Source organism: Bos indicus x Bos taurus, chromosome 10, assembly GCF_003369695.1.
Source record: "Bos indicus x Bos taurus breed Angus x Brahman F1 hybrid chromosome 10, Bos_hybrid_MaternalHap_v2.0, whole genome shotgun sequence".
In the NCBI taxonomy this organism is placed as follows: Eukaryota; Metazoa; Chordata; class Mammalia; order Artiodactyla; family Bovidae; genus Bos; species Bos indicus x Bos taurus.
Window position 1 is genome coordinate 52,042,084 of NC_040085.1, and position 21,251 is coordinate 52,063,334.

The window sequence follows — 21,251 nt, forward strand, 5'->3', positions numbered from 1 at the left end:
CTGTTCAAACATTCAGGCTAGTGCTCCCAAAGCTCTTTATACTCAGGGGATTTCTTCTTTGAACCTTGACATGGCCCACCCTTTGGAACATGTATTAAATTGGCGTGGCTACGATGACTGTCCCCTCCCACCTTCACCCCCTGGTCCTCATTCTCCAACAGTGGTGCCCCGACCCCTCAGCCTTCCAACAGAAACCTAAGAGACATCCTAGACATCTCCCTCCCCTCTTCCCCAAACATCACCAAGTCCAGTTCCCTCTCCTTTGGAAGCATGGTCCAAGTCCATCCCACAGCATTGCCATAGTACAGGATTCATCTCGTCTAAACTGTGGCCATAGACTCCCCTCTGCTTTTTCCTCACCTCCAGCCTCATCCCCACTCCCCTCCTTTCTCCCGCTGCCACAGCTTCTGCTGTTGTAGCCACTCACAGGGCAGCATAACATCCATGGAGCACTCACTGTATTCCAGCCTTGAGCTAAATACTTCATGTGCTATCTCTCATAATTCCCCTGACACCGCAGATGCTAAGATCCCCATTTGACAGATGAGCAAAGATGCAGAGAGGTGAAGTCACTTGCCCAAGTAGTGGGGCCAGGATTGGGTCAGTCAGCACCCCACCCTTTAGCACAAATGCTTGTTTCCTCAAGGTTGCCTTCCCTTCGGTGACCTGGGCCTGTCTATTGACTTTGGTGGACAGGCAGTGACCCCTGGATCTGTGACTGGCAAATGTTTCATAAATGAGGTGTGTTCCTTACAGGGAACCAATACCACATTTACTTGGTTGGGGTCAGGCTCCAGGTTTTCTGGCTCAATCTTTACTCCAAAAGTTCATCTGGAGGGGAGAAATTTTTTTAAGTTTTAAATTACAGAATCCACTACAAGGGGCTTCCCTGGTGATTCAGTGGTAAAGAATCCACCTGTCAATGCAGGAGACGTGGGTTCAATCCCTGGGTCGGGAAGATCCCCTGGAGAAGTGAATGACAACCCACTCCAGTATTCTTGCCTGGGAAATCCCATGACAGAGGAGCCTGGCGGGCTACAGTCCATGGGGTCACAAACAAGTTGACACGACCTACAGACTAAAGAACAACAACAACATTGTAAGGCCCCACAGGATTAAAATACTGTACTGCAAAGATCAATTGTGTCCATGTCTGTTCTGAAAGTCTATTGTCTGACACTTTCTTACTGATTAAATAAATGAGCTGGTGTTGACCCATCATCTTGTAATAAAGTAAAGGTTACAAATTAACTGCATAGACTTTATTTGCATGTATAGGTCTGAGCAACTACCATGATAACGAGAAGATGAGTTGATGTTTTTTTGCCACACCTCACGGTATGCAGGATCCTAGTTCCCTGACCAGGAATCAAACCCAAGTCCCCTGCAGTGGAAGAGCAAAGCTTCAACCACTGGACCGCCAAGGAAGTCCCAAGATGAGGTTTTAAAAAGCTGTTTCCATTGGCTTTTCTCATACATACACACACACCCCTTCTCCCCTTTTCTCTCTATCTCTTTTTCTTTCTTTTTTTAAAAAAAGTCAACAAAAACATGTATTGTGGAATTCCCTTGCAGTCCAGTGGTTAAGACTACATGGTTCCAATGCTGGGGGTGAGGGTTTGATCCCTGGTTGGGATATTAAGATCCCACATGCCACACGTATGGCCAAGAAAACAAGAAAGAAAGGAGGAAAAAAGGAAAGAAAGAAAAGAGAAGCTGCATGGGAGGGTGACGCATGCTTTGTCTAACAAGTCACTTTATCTAGCTCTCTGCTCTGCTTTCAGCTCAAGAAGTTGATTTTACATCTATGCTAACTACCATGTTAATACAAAGCTTATTAAAGTCTAATACAAAGTTTCTTTTATGAACAAACAGTAGAAAGTAAAAATTTGCAAACCATTATAAAATATTTTTCATACTGTTCATGGGGTTCTCAAGGCAAGAATAATGAAGTGGTTTGCCATTCCCTTCTCCAGTGGACCTCATTCTGTCAGACCTCTCCACCATGACCCACCCGTCTTGGGTGGCCCCACACAGCATGGCTTAGTTTCATTGAGTTAGACAAGGCTGTGGTCCTATGTGATTAGATTGACTAGTTTCTGTGAGTATGGTTTCAGTGTGTTTGCCCTCTGATGCCCTCTTGCAACACCTACCATCTTACGTGGGTTTCTCTTACCTTGGATGTGGGGTATCTCTTCACGGCTGCTCCAGCAAAGCGCAGCCGCTGCTCCTTACCTTGGACGAGGGGTATCTCCTCACCGCCGCCCCTCCTGACCTTCAATGTGGGATAGCTCCTCTAGGCCCTCAATGCTGAAGCTGAAACTCCAGTACTTTGGCCACCACATGCGAAGAGTTGACTCACTGGAAAAGACTCTGATGCTGGGAGGGATTGGGGGCAGGAGGAGAAGGGGACGACAGAGGATGAGATAGCTGGATGGCATCACTGACTTGATGGACGTGAGTCTGAGTGAACTCCGGAAGATGGTGATGGACGGGGAGGCCTGGTGTGCTGTGATTCATGGGGTCGCAAAGGGTCAGACACGACTGAGCAACTGAACTGAACCGATAAAATATTTAGGACTGTTTCATAATACTTTCAGTTTTTATGAAATGCCCAAGAAATCAGAGAAATGAGACTAAAGAGCTTGTTAAAGGTTGTTTCTTAATTTGTGAAACTTTTCTCATACACACACCTCCCTTTTTTTCTCTCCCTCTTTTCCAGCGTCAGCTGGGGTAAAATATGGATCAGACCTTTTTAGTTAACGTATTTGGCTCCTGTGACAGATGCTTCAAACAACGGGCTCTGAGACCAGTTTTCAAGAAATCTGAACAGCTCAACTACTGTTCACTATGTGTAGAAATTGTAAGTACTGCTTTTTAAAAAAACATTTATGTCATTACCTGTCTTTAAATAATGTCTAATGTGAGGGTCTTGTGACTGGTGGGTTGCCATAGAATCAGGGTACACACACGAACATTTGCATCACACCCAGGCTGAGTGAGACAGTACAGTGTGAGGCTTTAGGATGTGAGCTTTGGTGTCTGATGGGCTGGCTTCAATTCCCAGTTATGTTCCTCGGGGGCCTTGTGCCAGTGGATCTCAGCTCTGCCAAGAGATCTGTTTTCCCATCAGAAAACAACAATATTGCATCTATCTCAGGGTTTAGGGAGGAAGAAGAATGAGTTTATTTTATAAAGTGTTTAATACTCAGCAGAGAAAGCACTCAATAAATGTTTCAGCTTATTATTTTTTAGAGCGAATGCTTTTTCCTTCTGTCTTCTCCTAGTTGGCTTGGCAAACAAGCAAGCTAAAAGGGACTCTGGTAAATAAACAGCCAGGGAGCACCTTCCCAAAGGCTTTGTGCCAGCTGTCCCTAGGAACAGCTCTGTTGAAGACTGAAGCACATAGGCCTCAGTTATGAGCAAAATCAAGCTCAAGGAAAACTGTTCCTTGGACCTAAGCCTTCAGCCAGGGTAGGGACCGAACCAAAAACCTGGCACTTTTCAGAGTATACAAATCAGTCTTCACCAGAGATGGCTTTGCACAGGCTTCAAATCCTGTAGCAGCAATGTCCACAGTCTGGCTGAGGCTCTAGGAATGAGTCCTGTCTCAGAGGATTTGCAAAGCTGTCCTCAGCAGCGCAGCTCAGTGGAGCCCCCACCTGGTCACAAGTGGTAAAGCACACTTTCCCACAGGCTCCGTAGGAAATCTCCATCGTGGACACAATGAGAAAACAAAAACCGAGACACTTAGCTAAGTGGGGAAAGATAACTTTCACATTTTATCCAACTGAAGGGAAAACCGTATTCATCCTTTTGGTCACATTATAACTCCTAACAGTGAACACATTTTAAAAAATTATTCCTGTAAAGCAAATGGCAGATAAGCAGCCTAAGGGGGCACACAGGGTTTGGTGCAGTATAGTAATCCTGATGTCACAGGATTCAGGTTCATTGTGATGGGCTTCTACCTGCAGCACATTTTGTTCTAAACTTGGATCTGCACACTGCAAGCTGAGGACACTCAGTTCCTAAACCTGCTTTCTGGTGGCCCTACCATCCTGGAGCAGTACTATGTGTTAATCTTTCTCTACTTGAAACTACATTCCCTGGACAGATTGGAGCCCAGAATCCCAGATGTCAGGTTCTCTGTAGCATCACAGATTCTTCCCAGGTCAGAACCCTGCCTGCAGATGTTCTTCAGAGGATTGTCATCTGCTCCACCACGAGCACTTGGAAGGTTCCCAAATATTCAGACAGATTCTTTTGACTGTAGAGACCTCCAAATGACTAACAGCTAACTTTTTAATCCGGGTGTTTGGGATTGTGTAGACATAGCCCCCAGTGGGTACTTTTCATGGATGGGGCAACCCTCTAACTCCACCACTGCTGAAATGTAGCAGATAACTTTTCTGACTTACACTTTAAAAAAGCAGTGCACAGCAAAGTAATGGAAGGCACTTAGCAAACTTTGAAAGTGAAAGTCACATCCAACTCTTTGCAACCCATGGACTATACAGTCCATGGAATTCTCCAGGCCAGAATACTGGAGTAGGTAGCCTTTCCCTTCTCTAGGGGATCTTCCTGACCCAGGAACCCAAGTGAGGTCTCCTGCATTGCATGCGGATTCTTTACCAACTGAGCTATGAGGGAAGCCCTTGCAAACCTTGCCAGACATTAAAGCATTCCTTGGCTTCTTCTCCAGATGGTAAACTCCCTAGATTGGAGGATGTTTGGGGGTTATTTTACACAGAACCTTCAGAAGAGGGCACACTCCAGTATGAAGCTCCACTCACCCCAGGTCTTCACGAACACGCAGACCCTGAGTCAGGCACACGTATCCCGCGGTGGGCCATGAAGTCCTGAAGAGGTGATACGAGGATGCTGCTTTTCCCAGGCTTTCTGAGATGGCCTTGTGAGAGGTGTCCCCATGACCCCCGGTCTCATACTTCCTGTTAATTGCTCACATGTACCAGGTAGCCTTCATAATATCAAGGAGCACATAACTGTGTGCCACGCTTTGCTCTGAATGCTCTACGCAGTCACTCCTTATGAGGATTCTATGAGGAAGGTGTTCTCCCCATTTACAGATGAGGAGCCTGAGACACAGAGAAACTGAGTAAGCCACTCAAGGCCGAACAGCACAACCAGGATTCACCCCCAGGCAGTGGAATGTAGACAGAGCCTGTGTTCTTAATATTTTGTTCTAAGGACTCTGAAATTGTTTCTGGGAGAGTGAACCAAGCAAATCATCTCACTTTTCTGTGCCTCTTTTGTAAAACAGAGGTGACAACAGTGCTCATTCAGGGTGACTGTCGTGAGTTACTAATGTAAAGCAGTGGAACAGTGCCTGGCACGAAAGGGACTGGGAAGCGCAGATGCTTGAGTTTGCCACAAAGTCATTAATTTGCTTCCTTGAGGGAACTGCAGCAGCCCTTCATTCTAAGGTGGAGTGACCCGTCATAAGCGACCGGTCTGAGATCACTGATCAGGGGCTCCGAAGCCCTGAGTCTGGGTCCTTGTGAGTCCCTGACCCCATCATCACTTCCTTTGACTGCCCCCCAGGACAGGGACTTGATTCTGTAGTGAATAAGAGAAGAGCAAAACCAAGAACGGGCAAAGACCCCAGAGCTTTTCAGAAGCCAGAACTAGCTTTATTTTTGTATCAGTTCAGTTGAGCTCAATCTCTCAGTCATGTCCAATTCTTTGTGACCTCATGGACTGCAGCCAGGCCTCCCTGTCCATCACCAACTCCTGGAGCTTACTCAAACTCACATCCATCGAGTTGGTGATACCATCCAACCATCTCATCTTCTGTGGTCCCCTTCTTCTCCTCCCTTCAGTCTTTCCCAGCAACAGGGTCACTTCAAATGTGTCACTTCTTCATATCAGGTGGCCAAAGTATTGGAGTTTCAACTTCAGTATCAGTCCTTCCAATGAATATTCAGGACTGATCTCCTTTAGGATGGACTGGTTGGATCTCCTTGCAGTCCAATGGACTCTCAAGAGTCTTCTCCAACACCACAGTTCAAAAGGATCAATTCTTTGGCATTCAAATTTTGTTATAGTCCAACTCTCACATCCGTACATGACTACTGGAAAAACCATAGCCTTGACTAGATGGACCTTTGTTGGCAAAGTAATGTCTCTGCTTTTGAATATGCTATCTAGGTTGGTCATAACTTTCCTTCCAAGGAGTAAGCGTCTCATAATTTCATGGCTGCAGTCACCATCTGCAGTGATTTTGGAGCCCCAAAAAATAAAGTCTGACACTGTTTCCACTGTTTCCCCATCTATTTCCCATGAAGTGATGGGACCAGATGCCATGATCTTAGTTTTCTAAATGTTGAGCTTTAAGCTAACTTTTTCACTCTCCTCTGTCACTTTCATCAAGAGGCTTTTTAGTTTCTCTTCACTTTCTGCCATAAGCGTGGTGTCATCTGCATATCTGAGGTTGATATTTCTCCCCGCAATCTTGATTCCAGCTTGTGCCTCTTCCAGCCCAGCGTTTCTCATGATGTACTCTGCATATAAGTTAAATAAGCAGGGTGACAATATACAGTCTTGACGTACTCCTTTTCCTATTTTACCCTCAGGCACACCTAAACATTAAGTCCCAAACAGGGGAGGTGAGAGGAAGGGGCGTTGGAAGGGCTCTACCATTGGGACTTCGCCAAACTCCCAGGAGCAGGAGCAGTCCTGGGTTGGAATCCCAGCCTGGCCTTCACTAACTGCGCATCCTTCAGCAAGTCGCATATCACTTCCGAGCCTTGGTTTTTCCACCAGCAAAATGGGCACAACGTTCCTGCGTGCCGGCAGGCTGTGCGCTAACATTAGCGTCGCCGGGGGCACGGAGCGGGGGCGCGGGGGCGCGGAGGTGGCGCTGTTCTTGCGGCCCGCGGAGAGGGAGGAGGATCGGCCTCCGCAGCCGGGCTCTCAGCGGCGGCGTACGCGCCGGAGGGCGGGGCGCGCTCGGGGAGGCGACTGGAGCTGCGCCGGTGGCGGCTGGGCGCCCGCTAGCCGGCCCGGCCACCGCCGCCTGCTAACTCGCATCCCCGCTTCCCTCCCGCTGCGTCCCCGCGCGAAGATGGCAGCCGACGGGCTGCATGAGAACGAGACGCTGGCGTCGCTCAAGAGCGAGGCCGAGAGCCTCAAGGGCAAACTGGAGGAGGAGCGGGCCAAGCTGCACGACGTGGAGTGTGAGTGCGGGCCGCGGCGGGGGCTGCGCGCCGGGAGGCGGGCGGTGGGAAGGAGACCAGCGGGGCGGGTCCGGGGGCGGGGGCGCAGGATGGAGGAGTCAGGCCCGCGCCGCCGCCCTGGCTGAGGGCCCGGCGCCCCGGCGCCGCTTGAGACGCAGCCCGATCCCCCGGATGCGCTTGTGGGGGGCCGGAGCCGGACCCTCGCGGGCTCCCAGCACCTCTTAGAGCCCCCCGCCCGCTGGCGGAAGCCAGCCCGCCTCTGGGCGGAGCAGCTCCTGGCCGCTGTCCTCCTGACGGGGGATCGTGGGACCAGTTATCGTCATCACCTGCCTGGACGAAGCAAACTGATCTCATTCTTCCCGTTCCCAAGCAGAGCGGGGTGTAGGGGGTTGTCAGGGGAGGCAAGCGCCCCGAGCTCTTGTGGACACGGCCTAGGGGAAACTCCTGGTTTGGGGTTTGGTTTGGGGATTTTTTCGGTTGTCATTTTACTTTCTCCATCACTGTTCTTTTTTCTCAGTTTTGCTTTTGTAAGGAACCAGACTCTGATTTAAAATCTCACTTTTCCAATCTGAGGGTGGAAACAGGGAAAGGAAGCAGAGGGGCTTACCAAACGCAAACATTTCGTTCATTTGAGGTTGTTAAGATGCTTTTGTTTGGATGCGGTGTGGTTGGCATAAAAGAGGAGCAGCAGTCTTAAATAAATTTACATTATTACTCACGACCATAATGCAGAACCAGCTCTGTGATTTTTATGAGTGAGCAATTAAATAGCCCGGTGACATGATTCCTGGCGGAATCGGCTTCCCTTTACTCTGTCGGGGCTTGGGCTAAGGCCAGGCTTGGGGAAGTGGCTTTATCTGCTTCTTGTTCAGCCCTGAGGGTGAGCCGGACCTTTCCAAGGCACCCTCAGGCACATCTAAGCGTTGTGCTCCTGCCATTTTGGTACCACCCTGTCTGCATCCTCTTTGGAAAAAAAAAATGAGGTTAGTGCTAGGTGCTTCAGCACCTGATTCCTTTCTTTGACAAACCTCTTGATAGAAGTAGATGACCTGAATCTCAAACATGTTGTGCCTTTGTAGGGGCCTCCTTTAAATAGGTAAGCTGAGCCCCTATATCTTTTAGAAATATATTCAGTTACAATTAGCTATAATCCCCAAAGTAATTAAGTAAATTGGGAGTTGTTTTTCTTAACAAGAATCAGGGTAGGCAGTCGCCTGCTTTGGTTCAGGTGCCCAGCGTGTCATCAGGAACCCATGCTTCTTTTCTTTCCACTGCTTAAGGCACTCGTGTCTGCCCTGTGATTATGATATAACTGCCACAGCGTCAGCTATCACCTTTGTATCCAGGGCTGGAAGAAGGGGGAATGTGGGCACCAGCCTCTGTTTCTCCTTCTTTTCAGGAAGGCAAAAGTTTTTTTCATAAACCTCCTTTCTCCCCAACATATTTCTCTTTGTACTTCATTGGCCAGAACTAGGTCACATGGCTACAGCAAGGGAGGCTGAGAAAGGAAGTAAGCTGGGCAGGCTGCCATCCCCAAACAAAGTTGGGTTCTGTTATCAGAGAAGTAGGGAATGGCTGATGGGTCTGTCCCATTTCCCTTTGCAAATTCCTATGCTCCACAGACAATAGTGATGATGCCCCGAGCATCATCACCCCGAGGTGTTAGTGCCTCTGGGTCATCTGATGTCTCCATTTTACAGATGAGGAAACTGAGGCATAAAGAGGTGAAAGTGAAGTCGCTCAGTTGTGTCTGACTCTTTGCAACCCCATGGATGGCAACCTACCAGGCTCCGCGGTCCATGGGATTTTCCAGGCAAGAATACTGGAGTGGGCTGCCATTTGCTTCTCCAGGGGATTTTCCCAACCCAGGGATCGAACCCAGATCTCTTGCATTGCAGACAGACGCTTTACCGTCTGAGCCACTAGGGAAGCCCAAAGAGGTGAAAGGATTTACCAAATGATCCCAGCTACTAAGTAGAGGACCCGGGATTCCAGCCCAGCCTCACTTTCAATTTGTTTTATTGTTGTTGTTGTTTGTTTTACCAAATATGTTAGTGCTCAGTGCAGAGGGCATTCTCTAGAAACTCTTTTACTCAACAGTACAGGCTGCCCACTGGGATATTTTTCAGCCTTTTCTGTGAATCTGGTAAATTGCCTGAGACAGAGAGATGGTTACAATGCAGCTTTTCAACGGGGAACCCCTGTCCTGCCCAAAATGCAGGGCTCTCAGAAACCGGGGTCAAATCATGAGCCCACAGCAGAAGGATTTATCCCCACCTGTATATGGCAGAATTTTTGAGTAGAAAAGATCAGAGATCATGTGGCCAGGATCTCATTTATTCCCTCTGCAGCTTCTGGACCACGTCTCTTCACTCTCATGTTAAACCCTTGCTCCACTGAGGCTCTGAGCATTCAGCTGACCTCCCTCTTCCCCTCACCTCTGTTCTACTGTCTCCCGACCTCCCAGCCAGGCTCCCTCCTTTCTTGAGGACTTCGGCACATGGCTCAAGTCCTCCTTTTGACTCTAAGCCCTGTCCCATCCCTGGCGTCTTCAGGATCCACAAGGGTGACCCTCATCAGACACTGGCCCCTCACGCCATCACAGACCCCTGGAATCACAGCACAGCTCCTCTGACCGCAGCCTCTCCCTTAGAGATCTCCTTGATCTTGGGTCGCTGGGCTCTTCCCACTTCCAGTCTCTCAGCCTCTTCCTGAGTGTGTGTGTGTTTGTGTTTTGGTGTTGTTATAGGTGACCCTGTAGCCCCTGTCCTGGTCTGGAAAGGATCTTTAAGCCATAAGCCAAGGTGACCAAGTCATCTTTGCGCGCCTGGGACTCTCGATTTTATAAAATGGAAAGCCTTGCGTTCTGGGAAGACCTTCAGTCCTGGGCAAACTGCAACAGTTGGTCAGCCTTCTGTTTGCTCTACCTTGCCCAAATTCTTGCCTTAAAAAAGTCAATACAACAAAACTAGAGCATAAACATGGAGGAAAGTGAACTTAATTCCAGACTCAGTTCTTCAGCTCCCTTCCCTCTGACCCTCAGACCAGCATCCATACCGCTGGACCCTCATCCCCAGGTCAAAGCCTGGGCCAACTCGTAACTACAGGAAGTGGTTCTTATGGGTGACCTAAGGGCAAGCCAGCCTACATCAAACTCCACAGCCCCACGCCCTGTGCCACTGCCCTGCCTTTCCCCTCACTCCTCCAGCCCCTCCTGCTTCTCCCCATCCTCACCTTCATCACCTTCTCATGACCTTCTGATGACCTTCCCCCCTGAATAGGTGCTTCCTCACCTGATTCTCAGGCATTTTAGAACCGTGAGGTGACAGCTTGTATTAGTTTCATGTTGCTTTTGTACAAATTTCCATAAACACAGTGGCTTAAGACAACATAAATTTATTCTCTTACCAGTTCTGGAGGTGAGAAGTCTAAAAGCGGTGAGAAGGGCTGCGTTCCTTCTAAGGCTTTGTGGCAGAGTCCATTCCTTGTCTTCCCAGCTTCTAGAGGTTGCCTGCATGCCTTGGCTTGTAGCTCCATAAAACTCCAACTCTGCTTCTGTCATCACATCTCTTTCTTTGACTTTGACCCCTTGTCTCCCTCTTATAAGAACCCTTGTAATTAATTACATTGGACCCCCCTGTATGATCCAGGATACTCTTCCCATTTCAAGATCCCTAACTTCATCACATCGTCAAAGTCCCTTTTGCCACAGAAGCTAGCATATTCACAGGTTCTGGGAATTAGGATGTGAACATCTTTGGGGGATGTGGCTATCATACAACTCTTAAAACTACAGGGGTCACTTGCTTCAACCTCAGTCTTCAAGCACAAAAAGTTTTCTTCCCGTCCCAACACCTCTCCCCTTTCCTTGTGAATGAAGAAGCAGCCGAAGGCTTAGGGCTTTCCCAGAGATTATCCAGCTACTCTCAGAGAACATGCAGAGTAGACACCAGGCTCCTAGTAGCTCTCCTTCTCACCATGCTAGGCCATCTCTCAGAAAGCTGAAATTCACATTAAAAAGGGGAAAGGAAACTAAGTCTGTGTGTATATTGAAAGTTGTCAATATTAAGTAAGTAAACCAAAGTGCCCAACAGTGTATACAACATGGTCTTATTAACTTAAACAAGAGATGCTTGTATATGCATTAAATGTGTGGCAGGACGCATGGGAGATGTTATCTCCAGAGAGGGGAGTAGAGGGGGATGTAGAGGTACTCTTAACTTTATACCCATTGGTGTATTTACTGCTTTTGTCATCAAAAGTGAATACTGGAATGAGAGTTAAGATCAAGGGGAAAAAAAGGAGAGAGTTCAACTCTAAAGAGTTCTTAATTTGAAATTAAAGTGACAAATGATCTGGAAGACAGGCTGAAAGCAGACAGCCAGAGGGAGGCTGTGTTCGTTTCAGCCTACATGTGTGAAGGTCTCGTGGGCCTGTGTGGGGGTTCCATGCAGGTTTCCAGCCCCTTAAGGGAAGATTCTATTTTTGTCTAGGAACAGAGTAACTCAAAAAAAGAGACTTATGTAACATCTCTAGGTACAAATCCAGGCAAAATATGGGAAACCACAGGGTTTATCACCCAGTGCTATTCCCTTTTCTATCTGTTCTAAATACAACATTGTGAAAGGTTTTATCTCAAAAGCTCTATGGCTGTAGTCTTGGACTATTCTGATGTTCCCATGTTAGGAAAACCATATTTCTGGATTAGTCTGAAGCAAATTTATTGGTTGACTTTTTCCATGTTCTGAGGAAATATGCTATGTATACTGAGTTTTAAAAAAGTGAGTTTCCCAGCAGAGTAATCTGCTTCTGGCTCTTGTGTGTGTGGCCTATTAGGTCAGAAGGAGCAGAAAGCAAACCTGCCTTTCATTTCCCCACCCCTTCCTCTTGCTAGAAGACTGTCATCATAAGCTCATGCCACTGTGGCAGATTCAGAAATACAGAGAAACACATCATCCGTAAGCCCACCACCCAGAGGTAACCACGTTTAGTATCTTGTGTTTTATAGCTTATGTTTTCACTTTGTGTATATATTTATAAGCATGCTTGGAATTGTCCGAGGTACAGTTTGAGTTGGTTTTTCGTTTGAGCCTAGTTTTAATTGAACCCAGTGAATTGACTAGCCCCATGTATCATTTTTATAGTTCTTTTTAATGTCAGTATTTAAAAGTATGATTTAAAATCACATATTATTCCATCATAAAGGCTCTACCATACGTAATTTGACCCTTCCAGCTTCTAATTCGGGATTTGAGAGGAGGTTTTTTGTCTGTGGCTAATACATGGTTTTGTTGTTGTTTAGTCACTAAGTCGTATCAGACTCTCTTGCAATGCCATGAACCCTATGTAGCCAGCCAGGCTTCTCTGTCCGTGGGATTTCCCAGGCAACAATCCTGGAGTGGGTTACCGTTTCCTTCTTCAGGGGAGCTTCCTGACCCAGGGATCAATCCCATGTCTCCTGCATTGCAGGCAGATTCTTTACCATGTGAGCCACCAGAGAAGCCCAATTTATGGTTTGGGGGCAATTAGAAAATCTCTTACAAACATAAGTGAGGTAAGTGATTGTAAATATTTTCCTTCCATCCAGGTGTTTGAGGGTTTTGTATACATCCCACCCCATTTTGCCTTGGGGTGGGATGACAGAATGAGTTTTTACAAATTAGCTTTGTTTAAGTTTTCTTGCTTGATTCCTTTCATCTTCTACCAAATTGTGGCCATCACAGAAACTGTATATTGGTGCAAAATTTAGAAAGTTAATCAAGATCATTTAAAAAATAATTCTGTTTTCCTGTTTAAGACCTCTCATTCATTTTAAACTTATGTTCTATATTAATAATTGATTTCACAGTGTTTGTTTTCAAGGATATTTTAAGTGTGCTTCCTTTGTGCCTGACTGGAATAGTCTTGCCAACAACCCCATGAGGAAAATGAGGTTGCAGGAAGGCGAGCCCCTGCTCATGGATGTGGAGCAGCTGCACGGGGCTGTGACCTAGAGCCCAGGCTCCTGATGGCTCTGCTCCAGTGCATGCTCCAAGGAGATCCAAGCAGAAAGCTCCCCATCCTCCTGCCACTTACCTTCTAGAGGAATTTCTTCACAGGTTATCATTATATTCTAGAAGTTCTTATTATAGAAACCAGCTGGTTGTCTTTATCATTTCTTTTCTTTTTTGTTTTTCAAGAAAAAGTTAAATCCTTCTGAAGGGGTAGTTCATCAGAAGGCAAAGGAGAAACCCCATCTGCCCTGAACCAAGCTCCCACAAAAAAGATTTACAGGACATATTCAGCTCATTTCCAGGTTTTTGTTTTTAATGTCATTAAAAAATTTTTTTTTAAACTCGAATTTAGTGAATGTGAGATTTGGCAGATAGAAGCAGGATAGAGTGGGTTGGGAGTGAATCTGTGTATAGGAAGAGAAAATGTCATGAGAAAAAATAATTAATAAGTTGGAATGTGTTCAAATTCATGTTATGTAAGGAGACCCCATTTTGCTTGGTGAGTCTTTTTTGGTAAGAGGGACATTGAATGGCTAGGATTGCCCTAATGCTGAACGGAGGGAAGCAGCGCTAGTACAGATACGAAGTTTCAAAGTGAAATACCAACTAGGATATGCTCACAGCTCTGGGGCAAGCTTGTGTAAAAGGCTTGTAAAAAAGTAGAAAACTTCTGTCTGCTTTTAAATTGCATTCTGTATGTTTTTGTGAAGAACATTGCCATAAAAGACTAATGTGCTGTTTATGGCAATAAAAAATGTGGTGTTTTAACAGAAGCAATGGTGTTTTATTTGCCCATTCATGTAGCATTTTATAGTTTAGCAAGCACTTTTAACAACTTGGGTTTTCACAAAGACTTTTAACCTGTGTACTCTTTTCTTTCATCATAAAAAATGGGACAACTAAAAGAAACCAAGACTTCTTGGAGAAGTGGCTGCTTCTGGGGCCAGGGCATGGAGGGGACATGAGCCTGCCAGAAGATGCTCTCAGAGGATGATGTGGTTGTGTGGGAAGGTCTCTGCTGCTTGATGGGGCTCCCACTGAGCAAATCAGGGCCCAGTTGGGCATCCAAATAAATAGTAGCAAAGGATTATAACCTCTTGAATTAAGTGAGAATCCATGAGTTCCCCACTAATGTAAATAAATGAATAAATACACTGGGGAAGAGGGAACCTTCCTCTGTATACTAGAAGGCCAACTGAAAACTTCAGAAGGAACAATTTAGAAAAGTCACCACTTGCCAGCCATTGTAATAATCAGATTCAAGCAAGAATCATTAATGGATATTAAAAGTGGGATATTCAAGTTTGAGGGGTAACATGATATGTATGTGCTCTCAGAGTACATCCCCACAAAGTACTTTTTCATGACAAAAGGCACAATGGTAACTGTACAGTGGAGCACCATGGCAGATGCCACCTTGACCAGGTGATCAGAGTAAGCACCGCTGGGGAGGGACCAGCAGACAGCAGACGCCTCCCGGTGGGGCAGATGCACGGGGAGGACCTCATCTCTGGTCCGCAGTGTTCCTGCCAATGTCCTTTACCCAAAGCTCATTTGGAAGAAGCGTCAGACAAGCCCAGCTGGGGAACAAAATCACTGGAGACAAAAGAAAATGACCACTGAAGGCAACATGTGATCTTAGGTTTTCTTTTGCTATAGTGATATCGTTGGGACAATGGAGAACGTCTCAGTAAGGTCTATAGATTAGACATAGGGTTGTGTCTGTTCTCTGATCATTATACAGTAGTTATGTAAGAAAGTTCCTTGTTTTGGGGAACTATACACGAAAGTGTTTAGAGAGAAAGAAGGGAAGAGGGGAAGGAAGAAGGAAGGGTTTCCCAAGAAGGGGCACTGTTGTCACAGGGCTTACTGCAGGGTCAGCCCCTCGGTCCGGGCTTCCCGGGAGGGAGGTGGGCACTTCCCCAGTGAGGAAGGAAGGGGCCAGTGCCTTGTCCCTCTCCACCCCAGATGCTTTGTCTGTACCAAGACCCTACAGCTTTCCTGGGGCTGACCCCTGGCTTAGAATGCCCCCTTCTGTCCTCCCCACCTGCCTGAAAAAAGGCCCAGCTGAGAGGTGTGGAGGAAAGAGCGACAGAGATGAGGTGAGGAGCCCAGGCACAGCCTCTAACCTGGAAGGGGGAGGCAAGCGCAGCAAGGGGCAGATGCCATGTGATTCCCCCACCACCTCGATGACTGGATGGACCGGATGGCTTCTGGGGCCCTTTCTGCTGTTTCATGTGAACTTGTCTCCTTTTAAGACTCGTCAGTTGACTGCATTTCTAAAAACCCCTCAGAAGCTCTCCCTAAACCTCATGATAAAGGCTGTGGTCCCAGCCCCTGAAGGATTGATTTTTGGAGCATCTTCCTGGTGTACATACTTCCTGCACCTCATGGGTTCAGACCCATAGAATGTTGCCTTGATCTCTGCCGGCACTGTAAGCTTTCAGTAAATCCATGGGGTACTGTTTGCTGGGTTGGTCAATTCGTTCTTTCCAACAGCATGTGGAGGGGACACCAGCCACATCCCAGGCCTGAGCCAGGCGTGGGGGGACCAGAGAGGACACACGGGCCTGCTGTTGAGCACGTGGAGGCACATCCCGGCACCCGATGGGGCAGTTTCTGTAAGGTCATTTGTCCTTGTGACTGGAAAGGAGTCGGTGAGAGAGCCACAAGCCCCTTCTTCGCTCCCAGTTAGTTGTATGAACTGGTATTAGCCGGATAACCTCTGTGAGCCTCAGCCTCCTCACCCATCGGTGGGAGTAGCGACCTCATTCCACTGCCTGCCCCTGAATTGCAGAGCTGTGGCCTTTCAGTGGGAGGATTCTGTGTCAAGCTTTGCAGATAGCAGGCAGTCCTTTCCTCAGGCCCTCAGCATGCATATATGGATGCAAGCGCCTTGAAACACATAGGGTCTTTTTTGATGAAGCATAGTTGATATATGATATTACGTAAGTTATAAACATAGAGTCTGAAGCCCACGGAAAATGACAACATGTCTCTACCTTCTGTGTTTTGTGTGTGCTTAGTTGCTCAGTTATGTCCAACTCTTTGTGACCCTTTGGACTGTAGCCTGCCAGGCTCCTCTGTCCATGGGATTCTCCAGTGAAGAATACTGGAATGGGTTGCCATTTCCTCCTCCAGGGGATCTTCCCGACCCAGGGATGGAACCTGCATCTGCCGTGTCTCCTGCAATGCAGGCAGATTCTTCACCCGCTGAGCTATGGGGGCTGAGCCTGAAAGAGAGAGCATCTCGAGTCCTGAGGGTAAAGTGCAGGAGGAAGAGCCCTGACAGCCTCCTGTTCAGTGTGTGGCTCAGACCTGGTCCTTGGTCACGGGATTGAGCGCACCTTGTCCTTGCAGTGCACCAGGTGGCTGAGCGCGTGGAGGCCCTGGGACAGTTTGTCATGAAGACCAGAAGGACCCTCAAAGGCCACGGGAACAAGGTTCTGTGCATGGACTGGTGCAAGGATAAGAGGAGGCTCGTGAGCTCCTCTCAGGTATGTCACACCCATCGGGTGATGGTGGGCATGCTTCTGGTTGTAAAGCTGAAGGGAAGGAGCCATCCTTTTCAAAAACCCTCTTAGGACATTATGACTCTGCCTGTTTGCCAAAGGGCACCAGTTACCTCGTTAAGAATTCTCTGGCATGCTTGAGAACTTAACTAATTTGGGTAGATTTGCAATTGGCAGTAACTAAAATATTATAAACTCTGTTTGACAAACCATTCAAAAGTTTTTCTTCCTGAGCATATTTCATGGTCTTATTTGTAAGGGAAAGCATTTTTAAATTAGGATGTTTTTCTCCCCCAAGCTGAGGGCATAAGTGAAGTGCCACCTTGGCTACTTTCAGCTTAAGAGTTTAGCAATTTTTACACCTTAAGTAACACATTTAAACTGTGTATTTTGTGAAATATAATTTTTGTCAGTCAGCTTATATAGGTCACATCATTGATTTTGCAGCCTATGTATTACTTATTAAACTGCTGCATGACAAGTTTCCCCCAAGTTTAGCAACTTAATCAGTGGATATTTGGTATCTTACATGGTTTCTGAGAGTGAGGAATCAGGGGCAGCTCAGCGGGATGGTTCTGGCTCAGGGTGTCTCACAAGGTTCCAGTCAATACATTGGTCGGGGATGCAGTCATTTGACAGCTCGGCTAAGGCAGAAGTTCATTTCCAAGATGGCTCGCTCACTTGGCTCTTGGCTGGAGGCCTTAGCTCCTCACTGTGTGGACATCTCCATTGGTCTGCTCATGACGCGGTAGCTGGCCTCCCACAGCAACAGAAGGAGACAGAAGAAGAAGCCATGCTGTGTTTGATGACCTGGCCTCAGCAGTGACATCCCCTCCCTTCTGCTGTATACCACTGGTCCCACAGACCAACCCTGATATAATGAGGGAGGGGCCTGGACAAGGACGTGTCTTTCAGGAGGCTGACTACACTGCTTAGTCCTTTTTATGTCTATATTGGTGTTACACGCATTGAACCACACACTGAGGTCATATATTTTTTTGGCTGATTTAGCTTCTGGCTCCTGCCGCTTCCTTTAGTCCAGCTTTTTCAAAGGAAAATTTGATTTTTGTTTATAGCCCTTATAAATATTAAAACTGGGGCGGGGGGGAAGTGAAAGTGTTAGTCAGTCAGTCATTGTCTGACTCTTTTCGACCCTATGGACTATAGCCCGTCAGGTTCCTCTGTCCAGGCAAGAATACTGGAGTGGGTAGCCATTCCCATTTTCCAGGGGATCTTTCCAACCCAGGGATCTAATCTGGGTCTCCTGCATTGCAGGCAGGTTCTTTACCATCTGAACCACCAGGGAGGTACATATTCTAAATAATCCATGAGCTCTAATATCCATGTCAGTACAGTATAGGACAGGTGTTATTAATCTCCTTTATTACCTACAGATCTAGTATATCACATTGCATGTGCTTTTTAATTTATTGGTTATGTATTTTACTGGAAATGAGAGCAAAGAGAAGTTTTTACTCCTACCACCCTGTCATAGTCAGTATTATTTTAGAGCATTTCTTTCTAGGCTTATTTTTCCCAAATGCTCCATCTTACAAAGAGGTTGTTCAGATGTCTGTGTTGCTGCCTAGTCTTTTAGACTTTTTTTAATCCTTGAAAGAACACCATATGTTGGGTTTCTGTCGCTCTGTACCGCTCTTACTAGAGAGGGAGGGAGGGAAGGAGGGCTGCATCGGCACCGCTGACTCACGCCATCCATCCACCCGGACTGCAGAGGGCATCTGGAGGTGGGTGGAGGTGTGAGGAAGGTGGGGAGCAGCAGAAGGGCCCTGGAACAGACTCTGAGTGACTCAGAGCAGCCTTTCTCCCCTAAAAGGCAGATTAATCCACCTGACTGTGTGGGTGGGGTTGGGGTAGGCTCAATCTCTCCAGGTACATAGGCCCCTGGTGTATACATCTGTGCTCATGGAGGGACCACATTTAGCTCTGAGACTGATTTTAGCCTCACGGGTGCCTCTGTCTCTCCAGAGCACACAGTGGGTGGGTGGTGGGGCCAGGCAGTCCACCTGTGCGCTGGAGGAAGCCTCTGAAGGGAGCGCTGACTTGGGCGATGCACCGAGTCTCTACCCCCACCCCAGCAAGCAGGAGCTCCAGACCCCACCCCACCCCCAGCTCTCTTCTCTGCTCTGTATCTAATCCACCCAAATTTTGTGTTTGGGCCTTTAGTCAGAGAAATTAGACTAGAAGAACTAATGTGCTTAGGAGTCTTAAAAGACTCCGAGCTGCCGGCTTTGACCTTGACCATGACTCCTCAGGCCCACGCAGCATGATCTCAGCATCAGATGAAGTGAAGCAAGCTGCTGTGTCACTTTAGTTCATCAGACCTTGCTGGTGTCCCTAAGTGGCATCCGCCTCACTTACCAGATTTGGCTCCAGATGGCTTGAGTGATTAATAAAAAATCCAGCCCACCATAGAGGCTGCAGATTCTCCATCCCTGAGGATTGCACATCCTCCACCCACGTGCTGGAGGAAATCTACTCGGCCATTCTCCTCCACTGCTGGCCGGAGCCTGGGGGCCTGGACCACCCGCACACCACGTTCTGGGCAGATGACTGCCCTGTAGGGACTGCAGCTCATGTGGGTTTATCTCTGGTGAGTTTGTATTAAATGGATGAGATCATAGCCCCTCCCCACACCCCCAGTGAGGGCTGCAGCAGTGACTGCAGTGAACATGGCCACGTTGTCCGTGGCATCGCCAGCCCAGAGGTCTGTGGAAGTGCTCTGCGTTTCCTGAACAGCTGCCCACGGGGGTCCCCACCATCATAGGTGTGAGTCCCATGTTTGTAGCATAGGTGTGGTAGGTGTGAAACGTCAGGGTAGGGGATGTTCCTGAGCACCTGGAGAAGTCAGACTGATCTCAGAACTGCTCCACAGCTTCCACACAGGGTGGGGAGACCAGGAGTGGTGTGAGGCTCTTATACATTCCTACAGGGAATGTGGACTCCAAGGTGAGTGGTAGAGAGGAGAGACTGGTGGGGAGGGTGAGGAGACGGAGACTGTTAGTGGCTGTTAGGCATCTGAAGGTCATTTCAGGATTACCTCATCCTAGTGAACTCACTGACATTCGGGGTATGTTGGTGATGGGAGTTTACCAGCAGTTTGTGCTTGGTTTATAAATGGTAGGAAAAAAGTGTCTGAGCATTGCTTTCTGTCATTGTATCTATGCAAGGAATGCAGGGTTTAGAACTGAGCCTTGCACCAGGCTGGGAAGTGTAGCCTCATCTATTCCTGTTTCCTCAAGGGTGCATTGTAGGGTCTTGATTGTCCAGACACTTGCTCGGGTTTTCCAAGTGGTTCTGAGCAGTTCACCTGTTGTCTTGTTGATGATTCTTAAACTGTTTGCTCTTTTTTGTTTTTGTTTTGTTTCTCTTGTAGTTGATATGCAATATTATGTTACAGGTGTACAGTATAGTGATGTACAGTTTTTAAAGGTTGTATGCTCCATTTATAGTTATTACAAATATTGGCTATATTCTGTATGTTGTACAATATATCATACGTAATGGTTTGTACCTCTTTTTTAAATGTTTTTTTTTTATTGCGGTAAAAGTCACATAATATAAAACATACTATTTTAACCAGATTTAGCTGCATAGTGCAGTGGCACTAAGTACACTCACTCGGTTGTGCAACTCACCCTCATCCATCTCCCAAATTTTTCACTTTCCTAAACTGAAACTTTTCCTGTTAAACACTTAACTGCCCACTCCCCAGCCCACCCCCAGCCCCTGGCATCTAGCAGTGTAACAGTTTGTACCTCTCCCTCCCCGCCCCTATGCTGCGCCTGCCCCCACCATCTCCCCAGTGGTGATCACTAGTTTGTTGAACTCTTTACTCTTTTCCTCCAGGATGGGAAAGTGATCGTGTGGGATTCCTTCACCACTAACAAGGTAAGGCATTGTCCCCGGCGGATTGAGGCACTCCAGAATCCCAGTCCTGTCCTCATCCTCTCCAAGCATCACCCTAGTGGTTTCCCTGCCCCTCAGGAGCCTACTTGGGGGTGTAAACTCCACAAAAGCCCATCTGTGTTCAGATGGCTCAGCAGCCCACTGTAGCATTCATTCCTCTCAAATCCAGCCCTTGGCCCGGAGAAGAGCATGAGGAGGCTGACATGGAAACAGGAAAGAGTGTGGCCCAGAAACTTGTCCCATTCACACTTGCTACTGTGTTGATGATTTTTCTTCTGATGGATGAGAAGAGATACCAAATCCCCAGTCTTCTATTCCCTCTCTGTCTCCCACTAGACCCCATGGTAGGTGGGGAGCTGAGACTTCCGTGGGATTAAACTGCACTTCATGGGGGTGCTATGGAGTCTGAGCCCCTTGCAAGTCTGGCATAGACATGCACTGCTCCAAAGGAGGCCTAAGTTTAGACTATTAACTAAACGGAAAGGGCAGAATCTATGTGTAGGTGAGCTTGCGTGCCTGCATTGTGTCGGCATTTACAGTAACAAGTACTGTATGTTAAATATGGACTCCAATAGTTACTTAGAAAGACAGTGTCCCTTTCACTGTGTAAAAAATAAAAC

At 47.3% G+C, this 21,251-nt stretch overlaps 1 protein-coding gene across 1 annotated transcript in view; it reads left to right on the forward strand.

The window, feature by feature from the left end:
• Window positions 1-6,893: 6,893 nt before the first annotated feature.
• Window positions 6,894-21,251, forward strand: part of GNB5 (G protein subunit beta 5) — a 34,221-nt gene continuing 19,863 nt past the window's right edge. The window contains exons 1-3 of the mRNA XM_027553993.1: window positions 6,894-7,199; window positions 16,553-16,689; window positions 20,572-20,613. Coding sequence (XP_027409794.1) covers window positions 7,088-7,199; window positions 16,553-16,689; window positions 20,572-20,613 — 291 coding nt within the window. The 5' untranslated portion in view covers window positions 6,894-7,087. The remainder of the gene's footprint in view (window positions 7,200-16,552; window positions 16,690-20,571; window positions 20,614-21,251) is intronic.